Below are 23,990 nucleotides of genomic sequence, written 5' to 3'. Positions count from 1 at the left end.
TTGGCATGTGGGAGGAAACCTGGGCACCCAGAGAAAACCCACACATTCCACAGGGAGGATGGCCAGATTGCCTACAGATGATGCCAGAATTGAACTCTGAACTCCAACACCCAGAGCTGTAATAGTGTTGCGCTAACCACTACACTACCGCGGTGCCCGTCCTCACCTTCAGTTACCTGAAAATCCAGGTAAATGTAACAGGCATTCAACAAGATGGAGCAATGAGTGAAATTATCATGTTAAATGAGGAAATGACAGGCATGAGTGACTGATATGATTCACGTGATGCAGTTCCATTTACTATTACTAACATTTGTACCTTGAAGTTGCTCCTCAGATATCAAGGAAGTGTTGTAATACTCATCTTTGTAAATTCAGTTTATACCCACCATTTCAATGACTATATTTAATCACGTCAGAGTTAAGCAAATTATTATAGGAAATAAATAATTATAAATATTCCAATCAAAGCTAAACTTTTTTTCATTACTAGTAATAACTTTGGACAGAGTAAGGTTTGAAGTTTAAAGTTCTATAAATTAACTGCTGATAATATGAGTGAAACCTGATGTCAGGGTTACACTCCTTTTGTGGGTCATTTGACTGGACAATACGCAGCACCGCAGGCTGAATCTAATCCCTAGACATATATTTCATGCTATTGGTATGAAGCATCATGTACAAAATCCTGAGGAGTTTAGACGAAAAGCCTTGCATGATTTTACTTTAATGAAGTGTTAAAATATTACTTTGGTTACTTAATTGGATTGCATCATCGCTGTAGCAAAAATGGGCAATGCCCTTAAAATGCAAATTAGTTAATTTTGGAAGGTCATCAAGCCAATCTTTTTGATAAATTTCGAACATGATGAAGGGTGCCATTATTAGGAAATGAAGCATTTCTCTAATTTCGACAAATGGTCTAAGGATCGAGCCCTCCTGATATAACTTCAACAACTATGCCACCCGAAGATGTTCCATGGGACCAACTGCAGAAAGATTCCTCCTCAACGTGAAATGTTACTGCTTGTTTATCTTGGCTTTTGTCAGTAAGATTGCTGGGCTCGTGCGAGTTATTATAATGCCTCTGAACGGAAAATCCTACAAAAGTTAGTGGATTCAGCCCAGTACCTCATGGGTAAAGACCTCCCAATCATTGATCACATCTACATGAAACACTGTTGTAGGAAAGCAGCATCCATCATCACCCAGGCCATGCTCTCTTCTCACTGCTGCCATCAGGTAGAAGGTACAGGAGCCTCAGGACTCACACCATCAGATTCAAGAACAGTTACTACCCCTCAACCATCAGGCTCTTGAGTAAAAGGGGATAACTTCACTCATTTGCCCCATCATTGAAATCTTCCCTCAACCAATGATCTCACTTTTAAGGACTCTATAACTCATTATCTTATGTTCTTGTTATTTATTGCTATTTATTTATATTTGAATTTGCACAGTTTGTTGTCTTCCGCAATCTGGTTGATCTTCCATTGATCCTGTTGTAGTTACTATTCCATAGATTTGCTGAGTATGCCCACAAGAAAACAAATCTCAGGGTTGTATGTGGTGACATCTGTGTACTTTGATAATAAAATTTACTTTAAACTTAGAACTAATGGACTGTTTCCAGTTTTGACTCTATCTCCAGTAGGTATAAAGATAAGCCCAAACCCATTTATTTGGGACTGTTCCAGCCCGTGTCCCCTCTAATTTGTAGTGACCAGTGTGTGCAGAAATCTTGTGCTGTGCAGTTTTTTACCCAGTGATGACAACATGTGCGCACTGAATAATTTCTTCAATTCAAACAGTATAAATAAGCCAGTTCTAATGTCTACAGACAAATCCTCACAAACTCCACGTTGTAAGCACCGTCCACATCAGAAACCACTAAAAGAAAAGAGATTGTGTATGATTGTGAAATGTACTTAACATGCCAGGGAGGGAGAGGGTTTAAATTCCTTTGTGTGCTAGTGACAAAAGATGTGTGCGCACACACCTTAGAGGGAGCATTGGTTCCATCCTTTGGGGGAAGATCTTTGTTCCATGCTAAGGTTTAGTAGGCAGCTGGGGGGGGGGGGGGACCATCTAATTCTGGTAATAAGTGATTGTGCAAGTTTTTCCCATTGTTGAATCTTGCTAAATTGCTTGATATGTTGTCTTCCATTTACTTCTGCAAACTTGTTGCATGCCATCAACACAGCAGTTGTCAGGACCTTCCTTTATCCATTCAACCTGTGACAGGAACCAATGTGTTTCTAATAGATGAGATTGACACTGGACCAATATTATAGCTGTAAAAGTGAAAATAAAATCTAGCCATTTTATGTAACCCAAAAAGGGTGATTTACTCTCAAAATATATTTTCTCTTTTATACTTATAATACTACTATATATAATTAGAAAGTCTGTACAAGACATTAGTTCACACAGGAGAGGAAGAGATTTCTTAGAAACCGGCAGGTTAAACGTTCATGTGTAAACTTGTAACTATTAGCCTTTGCTAAGTTTTCCCTTTGCCAAGTAGATTGTTTCAGTTGGCTTTAGCTGGTAGATTATGCAGGCTACAGCTGCTTTATGGTCCGATCAACTGGCAGCTATCAACAATTAAGTATTGTCTTACAGTGCAGTAAACATCACACTTGATTGGTCAGGAGTGACGTGATGTTATTTGATTTCTATTTATTTGAAAACCCTCTTAAAACAATCTTGGACTTCGTTAGTCCCAACGGCCAATTTACAAAGGTCCCTGGCAGCAACACTGAGAACACCACAGAAAATCCATTCTCTGTGAGTGCATTTTTAGTCATTTAAAAGATAACAGCCAACTGTCCCATTAAAAGACTGAAGGCAAAGATTATATCCCAAAATGAATAGAATTGCAATGCAGAAGTTCTTGAGAGATTTGCCCAAATTGTTGCCAGCATTGCATTCAGCCGAGTTATTTTGTGACCATCAGTATCAGAAATAAAATTTTCTTAACAGATAAATGAACTGGCAAATGTTCATAAAGTTTAAATTCTCTCTTTTAACAGCAACACTGTCCTTACATTTGTTGCACTGTGTTAAAATGGTAGAAATCATTCATGTCTTCCTGGGTTGCCTTCACTCATAAGAAAAACATAGAAAATTGAGTATTGTTTATCAAACTAAATGGGAAAGTAAGTAAAATGGAAAATTTATGCATTTTGTTTTGTTTTCGATTGCACTGAAGTCTTGGCTGAATGATGTACTGTTTTATAGTGCCTGTTTTTATAGCATGCATGACTGAAACCCTCGGATGTTACACACCATACAGTGTGAAAAATTATAAATATGATGGAAGGCAAGAGATAAAACATATACATTATCCCACTAATGATTAAATAATTGTTGCAATTTATCACATGAGTCAGCAAACATTACAGCCTTATTGCATTAAAGCTCGAATGTGAAACGGGGAAAAAAATCTATGTACACATGATAAATCTATTGAGAAAGGTTTGATTTCCTATGTTCTTCAGATTTTTCTTATGCAGTCAATGTTTGAAGTACATGGCCATTTTGCTTAGAATTTTGCAAAATCTTACCCACACCGCTCAATCATATCTTGAGTTTTGCCCTTGTTTTTTGATACATTTCGCAATGTGTACGAGTTGAAAGGTGAGTAAGCAGCTGGCTTTCACCAATGTTCAAGGTTTTGCCATCAGCCAAATTGCACAATTTTGGGGGGATATGAGGCGATTGTTCGGGCAAATCAGAAATAAAGAGAGATTGATGTCTGAGCACAGTTTAGATTATCACTCTGCCTTGTTGCTCTAGGCAAGGGAATGAAAGGGGTTTCTTTAATTCTTTCTGAGTAATGCACAAACTATTCAAAATTGCAGTAGTTGGCATTTGGAGTCTGGGCCTGAAATTGGAAAATAGGATCTCAAAATGTTAGATTTGTTGTTGCCTTTCCTCATACTGCTGCTACTTAATTGCATTGTGGAAAGGCATTGAAACGTGTTACCTATTTAACTGAATCTAAAATGGCTCTATTAATTGGAAATAAGTACTGTACTTGCACCCCACTGTTAAATGGATACATAAAATCAAACCCTATATGGATTAATATGTTTCCAAATTATTTCTAATGCCAAATATATCAATTTGAGTGTCAGGAGTAAATGTGTTTTGAATATTTAAGCAGATGGAAACGAGGGGCACAAAATTTAATTTGTGTGAAAAATTAGATCCGGAGTTGTTTATTGAGATTTGTTCCTCGAATCTCCTTTTCTTACACTGGAATGTCCAAAAGACCCTTTTCAGATTTGTTATCTGTGTTTTAATAATCATTATTCTGTTTGTTACTGGATTTATAAATCTTCCCAATGTTAAACACGCTTTAGTCTGGTTTTGATGCACTACAAAAAATGACAAACTGATTCTAATGAATATATTTTATTTCCACCTGTGTTTAGATGAACCCAGTGATTTATGGAATGAAAGCACAGTAAAACTGTACTGGCCTCAGTGCCTGGTGGATTTATATCCGAACTAATAATTGAAGTCATGGCTTGTTAATATAGTGGCAAAAACCATTGGCATCAAACACTGTTTTAGTCTAATTTCATATGGCAAATACGAGCAGAAGTCCGGGGTTAATAGTTTCATGTTCAATCATAGCTTGTAAGATTCAAGGTGAAAAGTTGAGAATGCTGAAGTGAATCTGAGCTTTGCTTCAGCATCTAGAATAGTAATGTAGCAACAGCCGAGCTGTTCGTAGGGTTGCAATCCCAATACTGCATAATCGGGAAACAAATTTGTTGGAAGCAGAAAAGATGCACTACACCAGATTACACATGTCCTAATAATAATCCTTCTTGTAAGGGAAATAAATTGTGAAAATGTGTGAGTGAGATTCAGCGGGTGTGCTATCTATAAAGCTGGAGCTCGTCAATCAATTGAATTTTTGTGCTGATGGTATTTGCCAAACTGGCAGTAAGAACAAAGGATTGGTGATTAACTATGTGCTATGTACATCGTGCCTGTCATTCACAAATTAACTTGTTTATCATCTAGTGAGACTTAAGCTAATTACTGGCTATTGGTTGTAGATTTCTATTGTACTTCCTGGTGCCAGCAAAAAGGGAGAATGAAGAAACTTCCATTTTTAAATAAAAGCCCAGTGCAGTTGCAAAGGATTCATTGTTATTTGAAAGCCTGTGTGGAATATCTAGCGGTTCCTTCTTTCTAAATTATACCGGTGTCAGTGTTCAACATAAACCCCTTCACTGCTTCAGTGTGTGTCACAAAAACAAAAGGACAGAAATATTCAGCTTGTCGGGAAGCTTCTATGGAGAGAGAAATGGAGTTGTCCTGCAATATTAACTCTGTTTCTGCATGACATGTATTTCTAATTTTATTCTGTTTTTAATTCAGATTTCCAGCGCTTGCAGTTTTGTGATTACATTCAGTTAAAATTTCAGCTCAGGTCGTTAAGGCAACAAAATTTTTCTTCTAACCATGCATTCCAAATTACATAAGAGCATTTCTTATGTAACAATAGGAAAAACGATAGTATGGTTTATAGAATAAATTTATTTATACTACGGGCAGTGCCTCTCTAACTCCCAGTGATTTTATAGAATTTCATCTTTGATATGAGGATGAAACCATTAAAAGGAACAAGTTCTAGTCCAAGAACTAACATGACATAATTTCCAGAAGTGAGGATATGATCATCTCCTAAAATTAGTTTATACCTTTGAAATTCTCCTCTGACCTTTCTCCCCAAGAACTGCTGTTCACTGGATGTTTATTACCTTTTGCACCATTCTCTGTAAACTCTAGAGACTGTTATGCATGAAAATCCCAGGAAATCAGCAATTTGTGAGATACTGAAACAACCCCATCTGGCACCAACAATCACTCCACGGTTGAAGTCACTTGGATCACATTTCTTCCCCATTCTGATGTTTAGTTTGAGCAACAACTGTACCTCTTGACCATACCTGCATACTTTTAGGCTTTGCGTTGTTGCCACGATTGGTTGATTTGCACTAATGAGCAAGTGTAATAAAGTAGTGTATATGTGTACTCTAAACATTGCTGCTAATTGCATAGTATAATGCTGGTAAGTAGCTTGTCCTCATTGCAATCGCAAAATCAAAACTTCTGCATTTGGTGATACATACCTAACTTACTCATAAAGAAGCGTGTTTATAGGACAGTGATCATCAAGATCATGGCTTTTTAAAACATTTTTATTTAGAGATACAGCACAGTAACAAGCTCAACAAGTTCCCACTGCCCCAATTACACCCATGTGACCAATTTGCCTACTAACCCATACGTCTTTGTAATGTGGAATGAAGCTGTAGCACCCAGAGAGAGCCCACACAGTCACGAGGAAAAGGTACAAACTGCTTACAGACAGCACTAGAAATGAACCTGGGTTGCTGCTGCTGTAATCGTGTTATGCTAACTGCTATGCTGCTGCGCTGTGGTTCTTTCTCAGCATGATTTTCCAGACTAGCTGTCATGGTCCGGATCGGGGTCCCTTTAAATTTAGCTTGTTCCTGTTACGATCCGGACTGTTGATTCCCTGTTTTCCCATGTCCCTCGACTTTGGTGACTTTGGTCTTGCCGTTGCCTCGCGGGGAGTCATGTCTTGTCTTGTCTTGTCTTGTCCTCACCTCCGTGGGGTAAGTCAGGCCATCTTGCCGTTGCCTCGCGGGGAGTCATGTCTTGTCTTGTCTTGTCTTGTCTTGTCCTCACCTCCGTGGGGTAAGTCAGGCCATCTTGCCGTTGCCTCGCGGGGAGTCATGTCTTGTCTTGTCTTGTCTTGTCTCGTCCTCACCTCCATGGGGTAAGTCAGGCCGTCTTGCCGTTGCCCCACGGAGGGTCATGTCTTGTCCTGTCCTCGCCTCTGTGGGGTAAGTCAGGCCGTCTTGCCGTTGCCCCGCGGGGGGGGGGGTCATGTCTTGTCTTGTTTTGTCCTCACCTCCGTGGGGTAAGTCAGGCCATCTTGCCGTTGCCCCGCGGGGAGTTGTGTCTTGTCTTGTCCTCTCCTCCGTGGAGTAAGTTAGGCCATCTTGTCGTTGCCCCACGGAGGGTCATGTCTTGTCCTGTCCTCGCCTCCATTGGGTAAGTCAGGCCATCTTGCCATTTCCACACGGGGAGTCATGTCTTGTCTTGTCCTGTCCTCGCCGTCTTGCCGTTGCCCCGCGGAGGGTCATGAGTCCTGGCCCTATGACCTGTACCCAAGGAGGGGTCCCGGCTCTCTGTTCTGTTGCGAGTCCCGGCCCTATGTCCTGTTCCCAAGGAGGGGTCCCGGCTCTCTGTTCTGTGTATGTGTCCATGGTTCCGTGTATGTGTCCATGGTTCCATGTACCTGCTCTCCTGAGACCGAGGCTCTGTTTTCCATGTTCCTCCTCTCCCTAGCCCATGTCATGTCCATGCCTGGTTCTGGGGTCCGAGCCCGAGGCAAGACCCAGGTACTGGGTCCTTGCCCAGTCTCGGGCTCGGAGTCCATACCCTAGCCTCTTCATGTCTCCTTTAGTTCTGGGAGCCAATTCCGAGTCCAAGCCCAGACCCTTGGTCCCAGCCTAGTCGTAGTCCTGAGTCCTTGTCCAGTTCGCTATTTCCTGCTCCTGCCTAACTCTCCTGGTATCGAACAATAAACTAAATCTAATTAACCTCTCAAGATGTGTCTTGCATTTGGGTCCACACTTGCTCCCATGCCCCTGCCCAGTGTGACACTAGCAGTATATCCTTTGATTCCCTTCATACTCAGATATGTATCAATGTACTTAGTGACTAAGCCTCTGCAAACTTCTGGAATAGGGAATTCCAAAGATTCATCAGAGGACATTCCTGGAAATATTACTTTCTTTTCATAAATCTAACGTGTTCAAGTATTACATTATAATATTTCCATTTCACCCTTAACACTGAGTGTATCTGTAACTACAGGTTCTCCTACAGGGAGCTAGACCTTCACTATCCACTCTGCTACGTCTTCTCTCTGTCTAGGAGGTTGTATATTGTTGAATGTTCAAGATCTCATATTAAAATTGGTGGATTAATTTCTCACTCTTAAAAGGCCAACACATACTTCGAGAATTGTGTTGCCAGTTTTAAACCTCTCAGTCAGAAGAAGCATGCATCAAGCACTTTAAGAATTAGCAGTTTAATTTTCTTCTAAACTCTAAAGAATATAGTTCCAGTTTATTCTATCTCCCCTCATAACTTGCCATTCCTAAAGCCAATCTACCGGTATTTTTCACTTTATTCCACATTATGTTCCATCTTCCTGTGTTTTCACACATCTTCCTGAAGCCCCTTTGTCTCCTTTTTGTATTCATAATTTCCACTTAATTTAATATCATTATCAGCAGGCTTGGAAATATGTGGGAGTAGTCGTAGAGCGATCATTCAAATCGACTACAATGTTCTCCTAAGGAATGTATATTGGTAGGTCCTCAGGTGGCTGTGGAGGCCAATCCAGGATCCACATTTTCTGGTGCAGTATATACAAGAGTAAGTAGTGGCTATGATTAGTGGTTGGGTCTTTTGGAAATGTGACAAAAGTGTGGATATAGATTGTTAGTAGCTGGGTTCCAAGCCGACCAACTCAAGAATGATCAATTCATCACCATTCTTTTCTTTCTGTGTGCTAACGATCTTTCTATCCATGTATATTTCTCCTGATTCTGTGTTCCATAACCTTGTTCATCTTCCTCTTGTGTGAGATCAAGAATCTTCAGACAATCCAAGTGCAAAACATCCATAGGTTCCACCTTATTTATTTTGCTAGTTACATCCTTAAAGAACTGCAATAGATTAGCCAAATATTACTTTCTTTGCATAAATCTAAGGTGTTCAAATATTACATTATAATATTTACATTTTCCATAATTCAGGAGGTTTTACAGTTGTAGGAAAAAGCCTTTACATTTTATGCAAATTGGAATTAACCTATATTGTATATTGGAATACACTTGTGCAGTTCTTCATATAATGCAGTAAGTTATTGAAACAGTAATAGGCTATGTGCATCCTAAACATGTTCTGTCATTGAATAACATCATGCCTGATCCTTCACCTCATCTCCTTTTTTCCCCCAATTTTCCTTTGATTTCTTGAATTAAATGTTCGCAATGATTGAGCATCTGGTGGGCTGAGAGTTCCAATGGTTCATAATTCATTCAATGAAGAAACGTCTCTTTGTCATGGGCTAAGTATATAATAATACCCTTAACACTGAGTGTATCTGTAACTACAGGTTCTCCTGCAGGGGAGCTAGACCTTCACTATCCACTCTGCTACGTCTTCTCTCTGTCTAGGAGGTTGTATATTGTTGAATGTTCAAGATCTCATATTAAAACTGTTGGACACATAATCAATCATTCATTTTGATGACAATTGATCAAATATTTCATGGAAGGAAGATTGCTGTAGGAAGAGCTGAGGAATGGCACAGCTTGGATTGCTCTCGTCAAATGGCCTCTTCTTGTGCTGTTATCAATTCTGCAATATTAAATGTGATATAGATTGGATTACAAGGCTGTTACGTGTAATTATTATTATAGCATAAAAGCTATGGGCAGTAACTTGATTCATTCCATTTTCAGATTCTCATTTCCTCAAAATCAACACAATTGTTTTTAGTGCTTTGGGAATCATGCCAGTTTTCTTCACTTATACAGTCTCCAAAAACTTTGAAATGTTGTAACTACTTAAACCGATCTTTAGAACTGATTTAATAAACTAATGGTTTGTTTCATAAGTGTTATGCATTTAAAGAGTGATGCAGGTCTATTATTTTTAAACCATCAGGTGAGTTATTGAGTTCTGCGTCAGCCTTTCTCATTTTTTTCTAGGCTGAGCACTGCTGCTATTTTGCAGTTAGCAGTAAATTACCATGGGACAATTAACAATTTCCTGGAAATACATTGATCATATTTTATGCTATATGATGATTGTTGAATCATATGCTGGTCCTCTACTGTAACAAAAGCAGTTGCAAGAGAACTGAACCAAAATACTATGTTTAGTCAGCTAGTCACCACTCTCAGAACATAAGAATATATGGAAATAGTAGCACAAGTAGACCGGTTGTCCCCACAAACTTGTCTGTTCATTCAACAAAAGTAATCTGCCCAAGACCTTAACACCTCTACTGCCATGATGAGGTCGCTCTCAGGCTAGAGAACGGCTCATCATAGCAGTAAAGCTGATAACGTCCAACCTGTCGCATGAAGCTTGATTTCTCTAGTTTCCAGTAATTTCTGCTCCCTCCCTCTTCTCTCTTTCTCAGTTTCCCATTCTGACTCCCCCTTACCCCTTCTCTTCTCCTCACCTGCCCATCTTTTCCCACTGGTGCCCCTCCTCCTTTTCTTTCTCTCCTATCAGGCTCTTTATTTTTCACCCCTTTACCTTTTCCACCTATCATCACCCCTCCCCCACCCACCTACCTTCCCCCACAGCTGGTTTCGCCTATCACTTACTAACTTGTACTACCTCCGCTCCTCCTAATGTCTTATTCTGGCTTCTGCCCCTTTCCTTTCCAGTCCTGATGAAGGATCTCAGTCTGACATGTTGGCTGTTTATTCCCTTCCGTAGATGCTGCCTGACCCACTGAGCCTGTCCAGCATTTTGTCCGTGTTACTCTGGATTTCTAGCGTCTTCAGAATCTCTTGTGTTTACCTTAACACCTCTTCTCATTTCCACATTCTTTCTGAATGTTATAACTCTGCTCTTTAACTACCTTCAGTAATCTGGTCAGCATGACCATCTGGAGGAGGTAATATCACAGATTCCCCTCCTTTGGTCTACACAATTCCTATGAATATCACTTTTAAAGTATGCCCCCTTGTAACTTTTTAAAAAAAAAATTTTATTTAAGATATCGTGTAGTATAGGCCCTTCTGAAACTTTGAACTGCGACACCCAGCAACCCCCGATTTAACCCTAGCCTGATCATGAGACAATTTGCAATGACTAATTAACCTATCGACCGGTACATCTTTAGACAGTGAGGGGAATCCCACACAGTCACACGGAGAACATAGAAACTCCTTACAGACAGTGGTGGGAATTGAACCCAGATTACTGGCACTGTTAAACATTGTGCACTACACTATTGTGACACCCTCTGTGTCCCCTTTCTCAGGTCTACCCCAGCTCTCAATTTTGAAAAATATCTCAACATCTACCCCCACCCCTTTTGTTTTCCCTCTTTCTGGTGGACCGCTCACCCCTTCTTTTCCCATCCCCCGCCCTCATAATCTGCGCATCACTTCCTTTTGTTTCCCGCCCTTTATTTCATTGTCTACTGTACTCTGCTCTCAGATTCCTTCTTCAGCCCTTTGCCTCTTCCACCTATCACATCCCATTTCTCACATTCGTTCCATTTCATCCCTTCCCTCTGCCACCCTCCCGCTTTCGCCCTCACCCGGATTCACCTATCACATTCTAGCTTGTACTGCTTCTGCTCCCTCACCACCCCTGCGCCTCCTTATTCTGGCTTCTGCCCCCATTCCTTTCCAGTCCTGATGAAGGGCCTCGATCCGATACACCGGCTGTTTATTTCCATGCTGCTTGACTTGCTGAGTTCCTCCAGCATTACCTGTGTGTTTTTCAGCAGCTACCCTGTTCCTTTCCTTTATACATTTCAGTAAGGTCACCCCTCATTCTTCTAAACTTCAAAGAATACAAATCTTACATTTTCAGCTCTTGATGAGAGGACAACCACCTCATCCAAAGAAATGGCCTAGTGAATCTCTCTGGAATGCTTCCTATACCCTTTCTTAAATAAGTGGAGTAAAACTGTAATGTGTACTCCAGGTTCAGCCTTATCTACATCCTGTACAATTATAAAAAATGTTACTTCTAATTCTAAACTCCAACCTCCTTGAAGGCCAATATTGCTTTCCTAATTGGAATGTTGTAAGGCCTTGATAGAGTGGATCTGGAGAGGATATTTCCTATGGTGGGGGAGTCTAAGACCAGAGAACATAGCCTCAAAATAGAGGAGAGATGAGGAGGAATTTCTTAAACCAAACAGTGGTGAATCTGTGGAATTTGTTGCCACAGGTGGCTGTTGAGGGAAGCCTAGTCATTTGGTATATTTAAGGCAAGGACTGATAGATTCTTGGTTAGTCGCGGCATGAAAGGAAATGGGGCTGAGAGGGAAAATGGACCAGTCATGGTGAAATGGTGTAGATTCGATGGGCCAAATGGCCTAATTCTGCCTCTATATCTTATGGCCTCTAATTACTTGCTGCAACGCATCTCTATTACTTTACTTTATACTTTATTATCGCCAAACAATTGATACTAGAATGTACAATCATCACAGCGATATTTGATTCTGCACTTCCTGCTCCCTCGATTACAAATCGATAGTAAATATTAAAAATTTAAATTATAAATCATAAATAGAAAATAGAAAAATGGGAAGTAAGGTGGTGCAAAAAAAAACCGAGAGGCAGGTCCGGATATTTGGAGGGTACGGCCCAGATCTGGGTCAGGATCCATTCAGCAGTCTTGTCACAGTTGGAAAGAAGCTGTTCCCAAATCTGGCCGTATGAGTCTTCAAGCTCCTGAGCCGCCTTCTGGAGGGAAGCGGGACGAAAAGTGTGTTGGCCGGGTGGGTCGTGTCCTTGATTATCCTGGCAGCACTGCTCCGACAGCGTGCGGTGTAAAGTGAGTCCAAGGACAGAAGATTGGTTTGTGTGATGTGCTGCGCTGTGTTTACGATCTTCTGCAGCTTCTTCCGGTCTTGGACAGGACAGCTTCCATACCAGGTTGTGATGCACCCTAGAAGAATGCTTTCTACGGTGTATCTATAAAAATTAGGGTTTTAGGGGACAGACCAAATTTCTTTAGTTTTCTCAGCAAGTAAAGGCGCTGGTGGGCCTTCTTGGCAGTGGACTCTGCTTGGTTGGACCAAGTCAGGTCATTTGTGATATTGACTCCAAGGAACTTAAAGCTTTTGACCTGTTCCATTTGCGCACCACCGATGTAAATTGGGTCGTGCGGTCCGCTACTCCTTCTGAAGTCAACAACCAATTCCTTTGTCTTGCTGACGTTGAGGGACAGTTTTTCATGTACATGACGTCAACTCCAAAACAGACATTTTGTCCACAAGAAACTACTAAAGACAAATTTAAAGATTGTGTCCAGTTATCAGAAAGCAATTCCAATGGGGAAGGATGATGTACAGTTGCCAGAAAAAGTTTGTGAACCCTTTGCAGTTACCTGGTTTTCTGCATTAATTACGCATAAAATGTGGTCTGATCTTCATCTAAATCACAATAATAGACACACATAATCTGCCTAAGCTAAAAACACACAAACAATTCTACTTCTTCTCACCAATACTGAGTACACCATTTAAACAATCGCAGTCTAGGTTCAAAGAAGTATGTGAATCTCTGGGGTAATGCCTTCTACAAAAGTTATTTGGAGTCAAGTGTTCCAATCAATGAGTTGAGATTGGAGGTGTGGGTTATGGAGGTGCCCCGGCCTTTAAAAAAGACACAGGTAGTCAGGTTACTGACAGAGCCTGCTCTTCTCAAGAAAAATCTATTTATGTACACCATGCCTGGATCAAAACAACTTTCAGAGGACTTTAAAGAAGAATTGTAGGGATGCATGAAGCTGGAAAAGGCTACAAAAGCATTTCGAAAGACCTGTGTTCATCAGTCCACATTAAGTGAAATTGTCTACAATTGGAGAAATTTCAGGACTGTTGCTACTCTCCCTATGAGTGGGTCCCAAGAGCACAACATTTAATGCTGAAGGAGGTGTGAAAGAACCCAAGGGTAACATCAAAAGACCCACAGAAATCTCTAGAACTTGCTAAGGTCCCTGTTCTGTGTCCACTGTAAGAAAACACTGAACAAGAGTGGTGTTCATGGAAGGGTACCTCAAAGGAAACCATTGCTGTCCAAAAAAAGCTTTGCTGCACGTTTCAAGTTTCTGGGACAATAATCTGTGCACAAATGAGATAAAAGTTGAACTTTTTGGCAGAAATGCGCGGTGCTGTTTGGAAGGGAAAGGGCACTGCACACCAACACCAAAACTTCATCCCAACTGTGAAGCATGGTGGAATGAGCAATTACGGCTTGGGGCTGCTTTACTGCCTTAGGGCTTGGACAGCTTGCAACTGTTGAGAGAGCAATGAATTCAAAATTGTATCCATTCGTTTTACAGGAAAATTTCAGGGTAGCGGTCTATCACCTGAAGTTTGATAGAAGTTGGATGATGTAACGAGACAATGATCTGAAACACAAGAGTAAATCAACAACAGAATGGTTTAAAAAGAAGAAAATTCATGTTTTGAAATGTCCAAGTCTTGAGTCCAGATCTTAACCCAACTGAAATGCTGTGGCATAACCTGAAGAGGGCTGGTCATGCCAGGTATCTCAGAAATATTGATGAATTAAAACAGTTTTGTATGAGGGAATGGTCTGAAATTTCTCCAAGATGATGTGCAGGGCTGATCAACCAGTTACCGGAAATATTTGGTTGAAGTTATTGCTGGGTCACACCAGTTACTGAAAACAAAGGTTCACATACTTTTTCCAGCAAATACATGTAATATTGGATCATTTTTCTCAATAAATAAATGAACAAGTAAAATGTTTTGTGTTATTTATTTGATTAGGTTCTCTTTATCTAGTTTTAGGACTTATCTGAAGATATGACTGCATACTTATGCAGAAATAGAGAAAATTCTAAAGGGTTCACTAAGTTTCTAGCACAACTGTATAAATGATGAAAAGGTGGAGAAAAGGCAAGATTCGCTGTGCCATAAGAAAATAGTGGCTGTCTTTACTGGAAAATCCCAAATAGGCAGAGGTGATTTTTCATTAGAAGAAGAGTGACTGAGGGATGACTTGATGGAAGATTTAAAAGACTTTAGAAGGAATAGTCACATATTTCCATTTGCTGAGACAATCAGAACTAGAGGCTATAAATATAAATTGGGTATTAATAAATCCAAAAGCGAATGTGGGAGAATAGTTTTTTTATTCAGAGAGTGATAAAAATGTGGAATTCACCACAACAAATTAAGTATTGATGAATTGAAGAGAAAGCTTGACATAGAAAGTATTCATGAGATTGGATAAAAAGAAGAGATTTCTAAAGATTCATAGTCCACCGAGTGAAGAAAATTTTCGGCATCACATTTCTAATTGCTAGTCCTGATAAAGGGTCTTGGCCTGAAACATCGACTGTTTACTCTTTTCTGTGGATGCTGCCTGGTCTGCTGAGTTCCTCCAGCATTTTGTGTGTGTTGCTCTAATTGCTAGAGACTAGGTGGTAGGCGTAAAAGCCGGCATGGATCTGTTGAGCAAAGTGGCTTGTTTCTTTCCTGAATGTGTTGTGACTGGCAAATATTGTCAGGTGAGAGGTATGTCTTGTAGGAAGTAACTAGCAGCATAGATCTCTGGGGCTGAAGTAGATAGTGGATGACTGAAATGAATTAAACATTAAATGTTAGTGGCTCCTGTAGGCAAGAATAATGGATGAATATGTGACACATTCCTCTGACATCTTTCTGTCTGCTCCATCAATGGATGTATTAACCTATTTGAAATAGTTACAGAGGAATGTCATCAGAATGCTGTGATTACTAACAGTAAGTTCTCACCTCAGAACAGTTGAGCGCCAAACATCCATCATCGTACTCTGCCACTGGAAAAAATGGAGTAACAGGACTTGTCAGCAGTTGACATTTATACATGTAACCTCATCTAACTTCTAGGGGGAAGCATATTTTAATAAAGCACTAGATTATCTGTGAGGGAAGGGCTTACAATTCAGTGAATTAAAGGACTTCCTTTCCAAAAACCTAATTTTCCCAAAACCAGTCACATAACGTTTCAGATGATTTTGTAATCAACTTGTGACAGGCCCCATTTCTGCCAGCTCGAAGTACTTTATACAATATCCACTTTATGTAATTGTCGTCTGTTATGGACAGCAAGAAAAGAACTTGGCATGGCAGGGATAGTTGGGGGAGCGTAGAATGTACATGTGGCTTCACCCAGTCATATGCCTCATTCTGCCCTCTGTTTCCAAAGGTCTAAGACAGGAATGATCTGCTCCTCTACCACTGAAAACCCTCAGAATAGAACAAAGACCAAATTTCATCACAATTCTTGCTTGTATTCACCCCAGTAATTTAGATCCACTTTTACTTACAGAACCGATATGACAGGATTTTTACTGGCATGTACACGTTTGCTCTTTCAGTAATTTGACCAATATGTCTGATGAAAATAATTTTAATAAGTGTTCCTGATATTTCCTATTGCTTCTCCAGAAACCTGTCATACTAGTCCTCCAGCCTCAAACACAGCCCAATGTTAATTTCCATCAGGGCACAGGAGACTGTCCCTACCTTCTGAGACCAAAAAGCATGCGAGCCAGAAGGATTTCTCTGAGCCTGGCTGATGCTTTGACTCAGGGAGGAAGACACTTTGTCTCCTAAATTCAGGCAACTAAATTAGATATCACTGAATTACTCCATAGGCAGAGCAGTAACTTATCTCATCCAAATACCATGGGACTGGAAAATATCTGCTTAATAAAGTACTTCACTGACCCCTAGATTTCAACATTCAATTGTTGTGTGAATTATGGTGAAGAACAATAGCACAGATAAGTACCAAGTGGTTTGGCTGCCACTGTTTCAGAATTATTGCAACCTTTTTGTATATTTAACTTGATGGCCAAAATAAAAAATTCTTACCACCAGGGTAATTGGCAGAGCTGAAACTACTTTTGACTGTATCTGTCCTTCTCCACTGTGTTCACTAACCTTCCTGTGACCTTTAGTGCTAGTTTGCATTGCTCCTAGTGACTTCTGTTCTGGATTCTGTGCTTTGGGAGGTCACAGAGACTTCCATTTCATATGGAATGTATGTAAATTTCCCTTTTGTTTGAACATTCTACAGTGTAAGTGCTTAATAAAAATTAGTGACAGTTCTGACAAAACCCACTTTTCTAACAGCTTCATATTGCATTTCAAAAATCTGTTATGGCAAATACCAATTTGCCTAAAATCATTACCGAGCAGGAAAACTGGAAGAATAAACTCTTCTCAGCAGTGATAAATTATGTGTTGACCCCCGGAACATCTCTTCTTAGCAGGCTTGAAGAATCGGCACCTCATTCAGTCTGTTTGATGGAGCTTATTTTTAAAATCTTTTCACTGATGTCAGCCTGGGATGAATTGGCCAGGAGAAGCATGTTTATAGACTGTGTGAAGAACTTTGTCTTTGTGTGGGAATGTTGGTGACACTGTTATGGTTTGCTTGAATGAACTGTGATGACGCAGCTAATAAGGCATCCTGCTGGGTGTCATGGCAGGCAGCTTTCAGACCTCCCACCTAAAGTCATTCAACTCCAGCCACTGTGGATAATTTTCTATTCCCAATTCTTCCTCTACAAAAAGCAAAGTCAACTTTCACAGGGAATGCCAGATAAGTACTTCAGGAAATAATCTTGTAAACAAAATGTTACCTTCTGACCTGCAGCTGATACCTTGACTTAGAACAATTGAATGATACAGGCTATCGTATTAGGCATGGCAATTAACTGAAAAGGCAACTGATCCTTCTTACAGAATGGCTACGAAATGTTATAGCAAATCAGAGGATTTTGCGCTCAGTCGTTTTACCGCTGCAGTGTCTGACATGGCTACTTTTGTGTTTTTTGTCCTGTTTTTTGACTTTTCAAAAGCTTATGGTTTATTGGCAGCACTGAATTGAGAGGAAAACGTAAGACTCTAAGCTCTTCCATTATTCCGGTAGCACCATCTGTCCTTTGACAGTTGATTCAGGAAGAAATCTCTTTGAATGCCTTCGGTTTTATCCCTTTTAGAAAGGCCAGGCCCAAATTTCAAAGTGTTTTATCTGTATCAATCAGAAGAGACGTTCTTAGAATAATGTCCTGTTTTTGAAATGTTTTAATTTCTGTTTAAAACTTAAATGGTCATTTTTCCCCTTATATCAGGCAGGTAACTATGTTATATCAAACAGGGAACTGTGTACTTGCCCAATTCTGACTCCCACACTCAGATGCATAAAAGCTCCATAAAATCAAAGTTGTTGTTGCATATACATTTTTGATTTGTAAAATTGCAGTTTTTTTGATGAAGTGTGCAAGTAGTCATACAAGGTAAAATTGAAAGCTAACGAAGTCTGTGCTCATGGTGTAGCGCTGTCTGTGTTGGACTTCAGAACAAGACGTCCTGGGTTCGAATCCGGCCGACTCCTTGAACTCTTTCTATCCGTGCTGGATTGAGCATGGAGCCAGCAACTTAGCCTCGTAAAACTGACAAAAGCTAAAGAAATGGCAAGATTGCTGTCCGATGTGCCAAACAAGATGCAGGGAGGTCTCTAAAAACAAACAAAATTACAAAATTATGAGATTTTTAATAAAGATAAGTATCACATTAAATATAGCTGTAGTGTATTCATGACTAACTTAAGAAGTTCACAATTGTCAAACATCTTTTTTCGAAATACAAAGTGTGCTAGTGTCAGTGATTGCGTTGAAGAGTATGATGTTATTTTTATACTGGTGATTTTTACTCTGGATTTCAAGAGGTTGGTGTCACCTTCCAGCAATCATAGTGCTCAGTGAAGCAACGTTAGGATGGTGATTGTATCCTGGAGCCTGGGTGAAGAAGAAGAGGCCTGACACCAGACTAGTGCTGGTCCCTAGCCTTAAACTTCATTCAGTGTCACTGGAGAGGCCAAGTGGAACCCTGTTTTACAGATTCAAGGGGAACCTGAAACATGTTAAAAGAAAACTGGTGCGACTTTTAGGATTCTGAAGAAACAACAATGTGCTCGAAAGAATTGAAAAGGCACAAATCCCCTCAGAGTGGCAGAGGGTAAATAATATATAGACCTGAAGGCAAGAATATCAATTTCTCCTTCCGTTTAAAAAAAAAATTCCTTCCCGCTCCCCTCTTCTTCTATTCCCCACTCTGGCCTTTTACCTCTTCTCACCTGCCTATCACTTACACCTGGGTCCCCACTCCACCCCCTATCCGTTCTCATATGGTCCACTCTCCTCTCCTGTCAGATACCTTTTTCTCCTGCCATTGACCTTTCCCACCCATGTGGCTTCACTGATCATCTTCTGGCTAGCCTCCTTTCCCTCTCCCTGCCCTTTTATTCTGGCGTCTTCCCTCTTTCTTTTCAGTCCTGAAGAAGGGTCTCAGTCGGAAACGGCAACTGTTTCTCCATTTCCTTAGGTGCTGCCTGACCTGCTGAGTTCCTCCAGCATTTTGTGTGTGTTGCTTTGGATTTCCAGCATCTGCAGAATGTCTCGTGTTTATATTATATGGGCAGTAGGGTAGAAGTGAGGAACCTAGTTCAAAATAGTATATCTTGTATATGATCTCTATTCATCTCCTCAGTTTTAAGTACAGCAGCAAAAAGAATAAGAGTGAGCATCATTGCTTCAAAATAATAGACAAGGCACTGGGAAAAGTGAAGAGTGTTATAAAATTTTTAAAAGCTATTTTGAATTATTTGATCACTGTGAATCAGTAGTTTTGTTTTAACATTTTGTATTACCTGTAAAGAAAGCAAACTGCTATACAGTTACAGCTGTACCGAGGTAACAAACAGGTTCAATTTTTAAAGATCTTCATAAGTCAAATTTTATGCACGAGTCGGAAAATATGCAGAAATCACTCAATATGGTAACTGTACATCCACAGTATTGCAATGAATGGCATCAAAACACCCATATAAGACTGATAAAAAAAATTAATTACTAGAAGATGAGATAGAGAGCAGAAAATAGTTCTGCTATTTATAGGAATGTATGTTTGTATGTACCGTTTGTACATAGACTTTTGAATGTAGGAGAATAGTGGGAGTTTCTTCATATGTAGAGACCTCCATAAGTCAGACATACATAACTTCGGGACAGCCTATAACGCCGGACAATGTCAGAGAGCCTGCTTGATTATAATTCAACTAGGCTGAATCAGAATCAAAATATGTTGTTATCACTGACATATGTCATGATATTTGTGGCTTTACAGCAGCAGTACAGTGCCACACATAAGAAATTACGATAAGTTACAATAAGAAATATATTAAAAATAAATTGGATAAAAAGTGAGAAAATAATGAGGTAATGTTCATGAAATCTAATGGCAGAGGGGAAGAAGTTGTTCCTGAAATGTAGAGTGTGTTTCTATTTAAAATATTGGTGTTATATTTACTCCCAAGGTGATGTTCAGATCATTTGGCCTTGCCAGTACTATGTCCGGCTGCCTTCACTCAAATAACGTTACCCAAGTCTGCCCTTGCTTCAGCAAATCTGCTGCTGACAATGTCATTGATAACTCTTCGTTCACTGAAGACATGACTCAATGCATTCCTAACAAACGTATCTTGGTATAATCTGTCAGCATATTGTCATTCAAAATATGCTGTTTCATCTAACAGCACTGATCTTGCAGACTTACAACAGCTCCCATTTAAGTAATGCATTATTTAAAATGTTTATCCATATTTTCAAATCACTCTGTATTCTTCCCCTCAGTTTCCATAGCATTACAACTCTTTTTTGTAACTAAACTTGCAGTCATCAACAAATTTATTCGTCAGCAACTTTGATTTCCTTGGTGTTATCTCACTATTGCCATCAGGAGGGAAGTACAGGAGCCTCAGGACCCACACCACCAGGTTCAGGAACAGTTATCACCCCTCAACCATCAGGTTCTTGAACCAGAGAGGATAATTTCACTCAACTTCATTCACCCCAACACTGAACTGTTCCCACAACCTATAGAAGCACTTCCAATGACTCTTTGTCTCCTGTTCTTAGTACTTACTGGTTATTTATTTATTATTATTATTATATTTGTTCTTTTATTTTTTTGATTTTACTGTAAATACCCACAAGAAAATAAATCTCAGGGTTGTATTTGGTAACATATAGTACTTAGATAATAAATTTACTTTGAACATTGAACTTAGTAGCCACTCTATTGGTACTTTATTGTTGTCAACGAGTAATGCTTTACACTGGAATTTTCTCTCTAAGCTTACTGTCTCTTCAAATTTCTCTTTTCAAATGCCAATTTAAAAATTGACCAAGTCATTGGGCATTTTGGTATTAATGTGATAGACTTTGGTTATGTGCTTTGGAGTATACATTATGATGTTAAGTAATAGGAAGCTGGTGGCAATGTAAGAGGCAAATCCTCTGCTCTGATGCCACAACTTATGCCTTGACTTACCACATATTATGGCACACTGTCCAGCACGGGGTTTAAATTGGCTGTGCTATGTCAATGGACTCCTCATGAAGTCCAATGAGGCAGTGAATTTCCATGGCTTACCAGCTCTCATGCTGGGAAATAGAATCATAGAACACTGTAGCACAGAAACAGACCTTTGGCCCATCTCGTTCATGTTGAACTATTTTTCTGCCTAGTCCCATCAACCCGCATTGGGATCGTAGCCCTCCAAACCCCTCCTATCCATGTACTTATGCATATTTCTCTTAAATACTGAAATCAAATCTGCATCCACCACTCCTGCTAGCAACTCATTCTGCCCTCTGATCACCCTCTGAGTAAAGAAGTTCCCCCTCAGGTTTTCCCTAAACATTTCATCTTTCACTCTTAACCCATGACCTCCAGTTCTAGTCTCACCCAATCTCAGTGGAAAGAGCCTAGTTGCATTTACCCTATCTATACCCCTCTATCAAATCTCCCCTCAGTCTCCTACACTCCAGTGAATACAGTTCTAACCTATTCAATGTATCCCTATAATTCAGGTCCTAAAGTCTCAGCAGAGTAGGTTACTCGCCCCGGTAAGACATCCCAGTCATTCTATACAATGATGGCCAGTCTAGTGCAGGCTGTAATTCCCCTTAGCAATCAATTTCTTCACCTTTCAAAACTTTATTGTCTTTAAATATATCGAATGATGTAAGCTGCACATTTCTCTGAAATGGAGAATTTCTGAGATTTATTATTCTCTGTGTGAAGAATTTCTTATACATCTTGTTTTAAATGACCAGACTCTACTTGTAGCTATTTTCTCTCTTTCATCAGTGGAAGTCCAGCCCACACCAACACCGCCCTCAACCCTAACCCTAACCCTCAAAAAACTGCATGCTTCCTCATTTCTCTAAACTCAGAAGAATAGCAGGTCATTGTCAGAGGTGATTTCTCTGGCTCTTTACCCTGCTTTGGGCTGTCAGAGATGACAGCGGGACATCAATAGGATGCAAAACTGGGCTGAGAAGTGGCAGTTGGAGTTCAATCCAGATAAGTGTGAGGTGGTTCATTTTGGTAGGTCAAATATGGTGGCAGAATATAGCATTAATGGCAAGACTCTTGGCAGTGTGGAGGATCAGAGGGATCTTGGGGTCCAAGTCCATAGGACACTCAACGCTGCTATGCAAGTTGACTCTGTGGTTAAGAAGGCATACGGCGCATTGGCCTTCATCAATCGTGGGATTGAATTTAAGAGCTGAGAGGTAATGTTGCAGCTATATAGGACCCTGGTCATACCCCTCTTGGAGTACTGTGCTCAATTCTGGTTGCCTCACTACAGGAAGGATGTGGAAACCGTAGAAAAGGTGCAGAGGAGATTTACAAGGATGTTGCCTGGATTGGGGAGCACGTCTTATGAAAATAGGTTGAGTAAACTCGGCCTTTTCTCCTTGGAGCGACGGAGGATGAGAGGTGACCTGATAGTGGTGTACAAGATAATGAGAAGCATTGATCGTGTGGATAGTCAGAGGCTTTTTCTTAGGGCTGAAATGGCTAACATGAGAGGGCATAGTTTTAAGGTGCTTGAAAGTAGGTACAGAGGAGACGTCAGGGGTAAGTTTTTAACGCAGAGAGTGGTGAGTGCGTGGAATGGGCAGCCGGTGGCGGCGGTGAAGGTGGAAACGATAGGGTCTTTCAAGAGACTCCTGGATGGGTATGTGGAGCTTGGAAAAATAGAGGGCTATGGGTAAGCCTAGGTAGTTCTAAGGTAAGGACATGTTCGGCACAGCTTTGTGGGCCGAAGGGCCTGTATTGTGCTGTAGGTTTTCTATGTTTCTAACATCCTTGAAAATTTTCTCTTTATTATTTCAAACATTGATATTTTTCTTGTAGGTAGGTGACCAGAATTGCACAAAAAACTCCAAATTAGGCCTCAACCAAATCTGCCCACTGATCAGTCCAAACCTCGGTAAAGTTACAATAACCTCTTTCCATGAATAAGGAAGAATCTGCTGCCAGGAGAAAAGTTTATGGAGTATTTTATTTAATTTACTTTGATGTTTTAATTGTTTTAAGGTGTCAGCGTGCGGTTTTTAGTCTTTTAACTTCCAGTAAAAATTTAATACTTTTAAAATTTTTATTGCAAATCAGCAGATTTGATGAGTTTTGAAGACCGGACCTCACCGGCTGTCAAAGCCTCTCCAGCAGTGCAGCCAGCTGTGCTCTCTGACATAATTCTTGTATTGAAACAACTGATGTACTGTGATATGGGGATCCAGCAGAAGATTGTCCACAAGCCCACACATGAGGGAGCAAGCACAAGTAGCCCACAGTCTCCAGGCAGCTGAAGATCATCTCCAAACTTGCTTTAATATTGAATTTTGTTTTATCCAAAGTTCATATTTAAGGAAAAACTCCCTGGTTCTGCACTTTTTGGCAGGAAGCCACTTGATGGCGTTTATGCCTTAAATTATTCGAAACAAATGAAATTGAGCTGAAATGATATGGAAAATGCAACATGAATTTCCCTGTTTTTACCCTAGGATCACCGACCAACGATATGAGAAGGTGCCACATTTCCTGTTTGGTGATTTTAACTTCAGATTGGATTGTAAAGGTGTTATAGAGGTAGGTGCTGCAGTGCACATGTTTTACTGTGCTTTATTTCTCTTCCAGTAAGTACTTGCTTTTAACATCTGGTTTAACAACACACTCAAGAATTGGAATGATTTTGCTGCTATAAAGT

At 40.2% G+C, this 23,990-nt stretch overlaps 1 protein-coding gene across 3 annotated transcripts in view; it reads left to right on the top strand.

Annotated features, from left to right (window-relative positions):
• Positions 1 to 23,990, top strand: part of LOC134358996 (inositol polyphosphate-5-phosphatase A) — a 475,517-nt gene that overhangs the window by 345,886 nt on the left and 105,641 nt on the right. For all 3 annotated transcript variants that reach the window (XM_063071762.1, XM_063071763.1, XM_063071764.1), the window contains exon 9: positions 23,788 to 23,872. In XM_063071762.1, coding sequence (XP_062927832.1) covers positions 23,788 to 23,872 — 85 coding nt within the window. The remainder of the gene's footprint in view (positions 1 to 23,787; positions 23,873 to 23,990) is intronic.

The sequence above is a fragment of the Mobula hypostoma genome, chromosome 19 (assembly GCF_963921235.1).
Source record: "Mobula hypostoma chromosome 19, sMobHyp1.1, whole genome shotgun sequence".
In the NCBI taxonomy this organism is placed as follows: domain Eukaryota; kingdom Metazoa; phylum Chordata; class Chondrichthyes; order Myliobatiformes; family Myliobatidae; genus Mobula; species Mobula hypostoma.
Note: the sequence above shows the minus strand (reverse complement) of the source record. Positions and strands in the feature narration are given on the sequence as shown.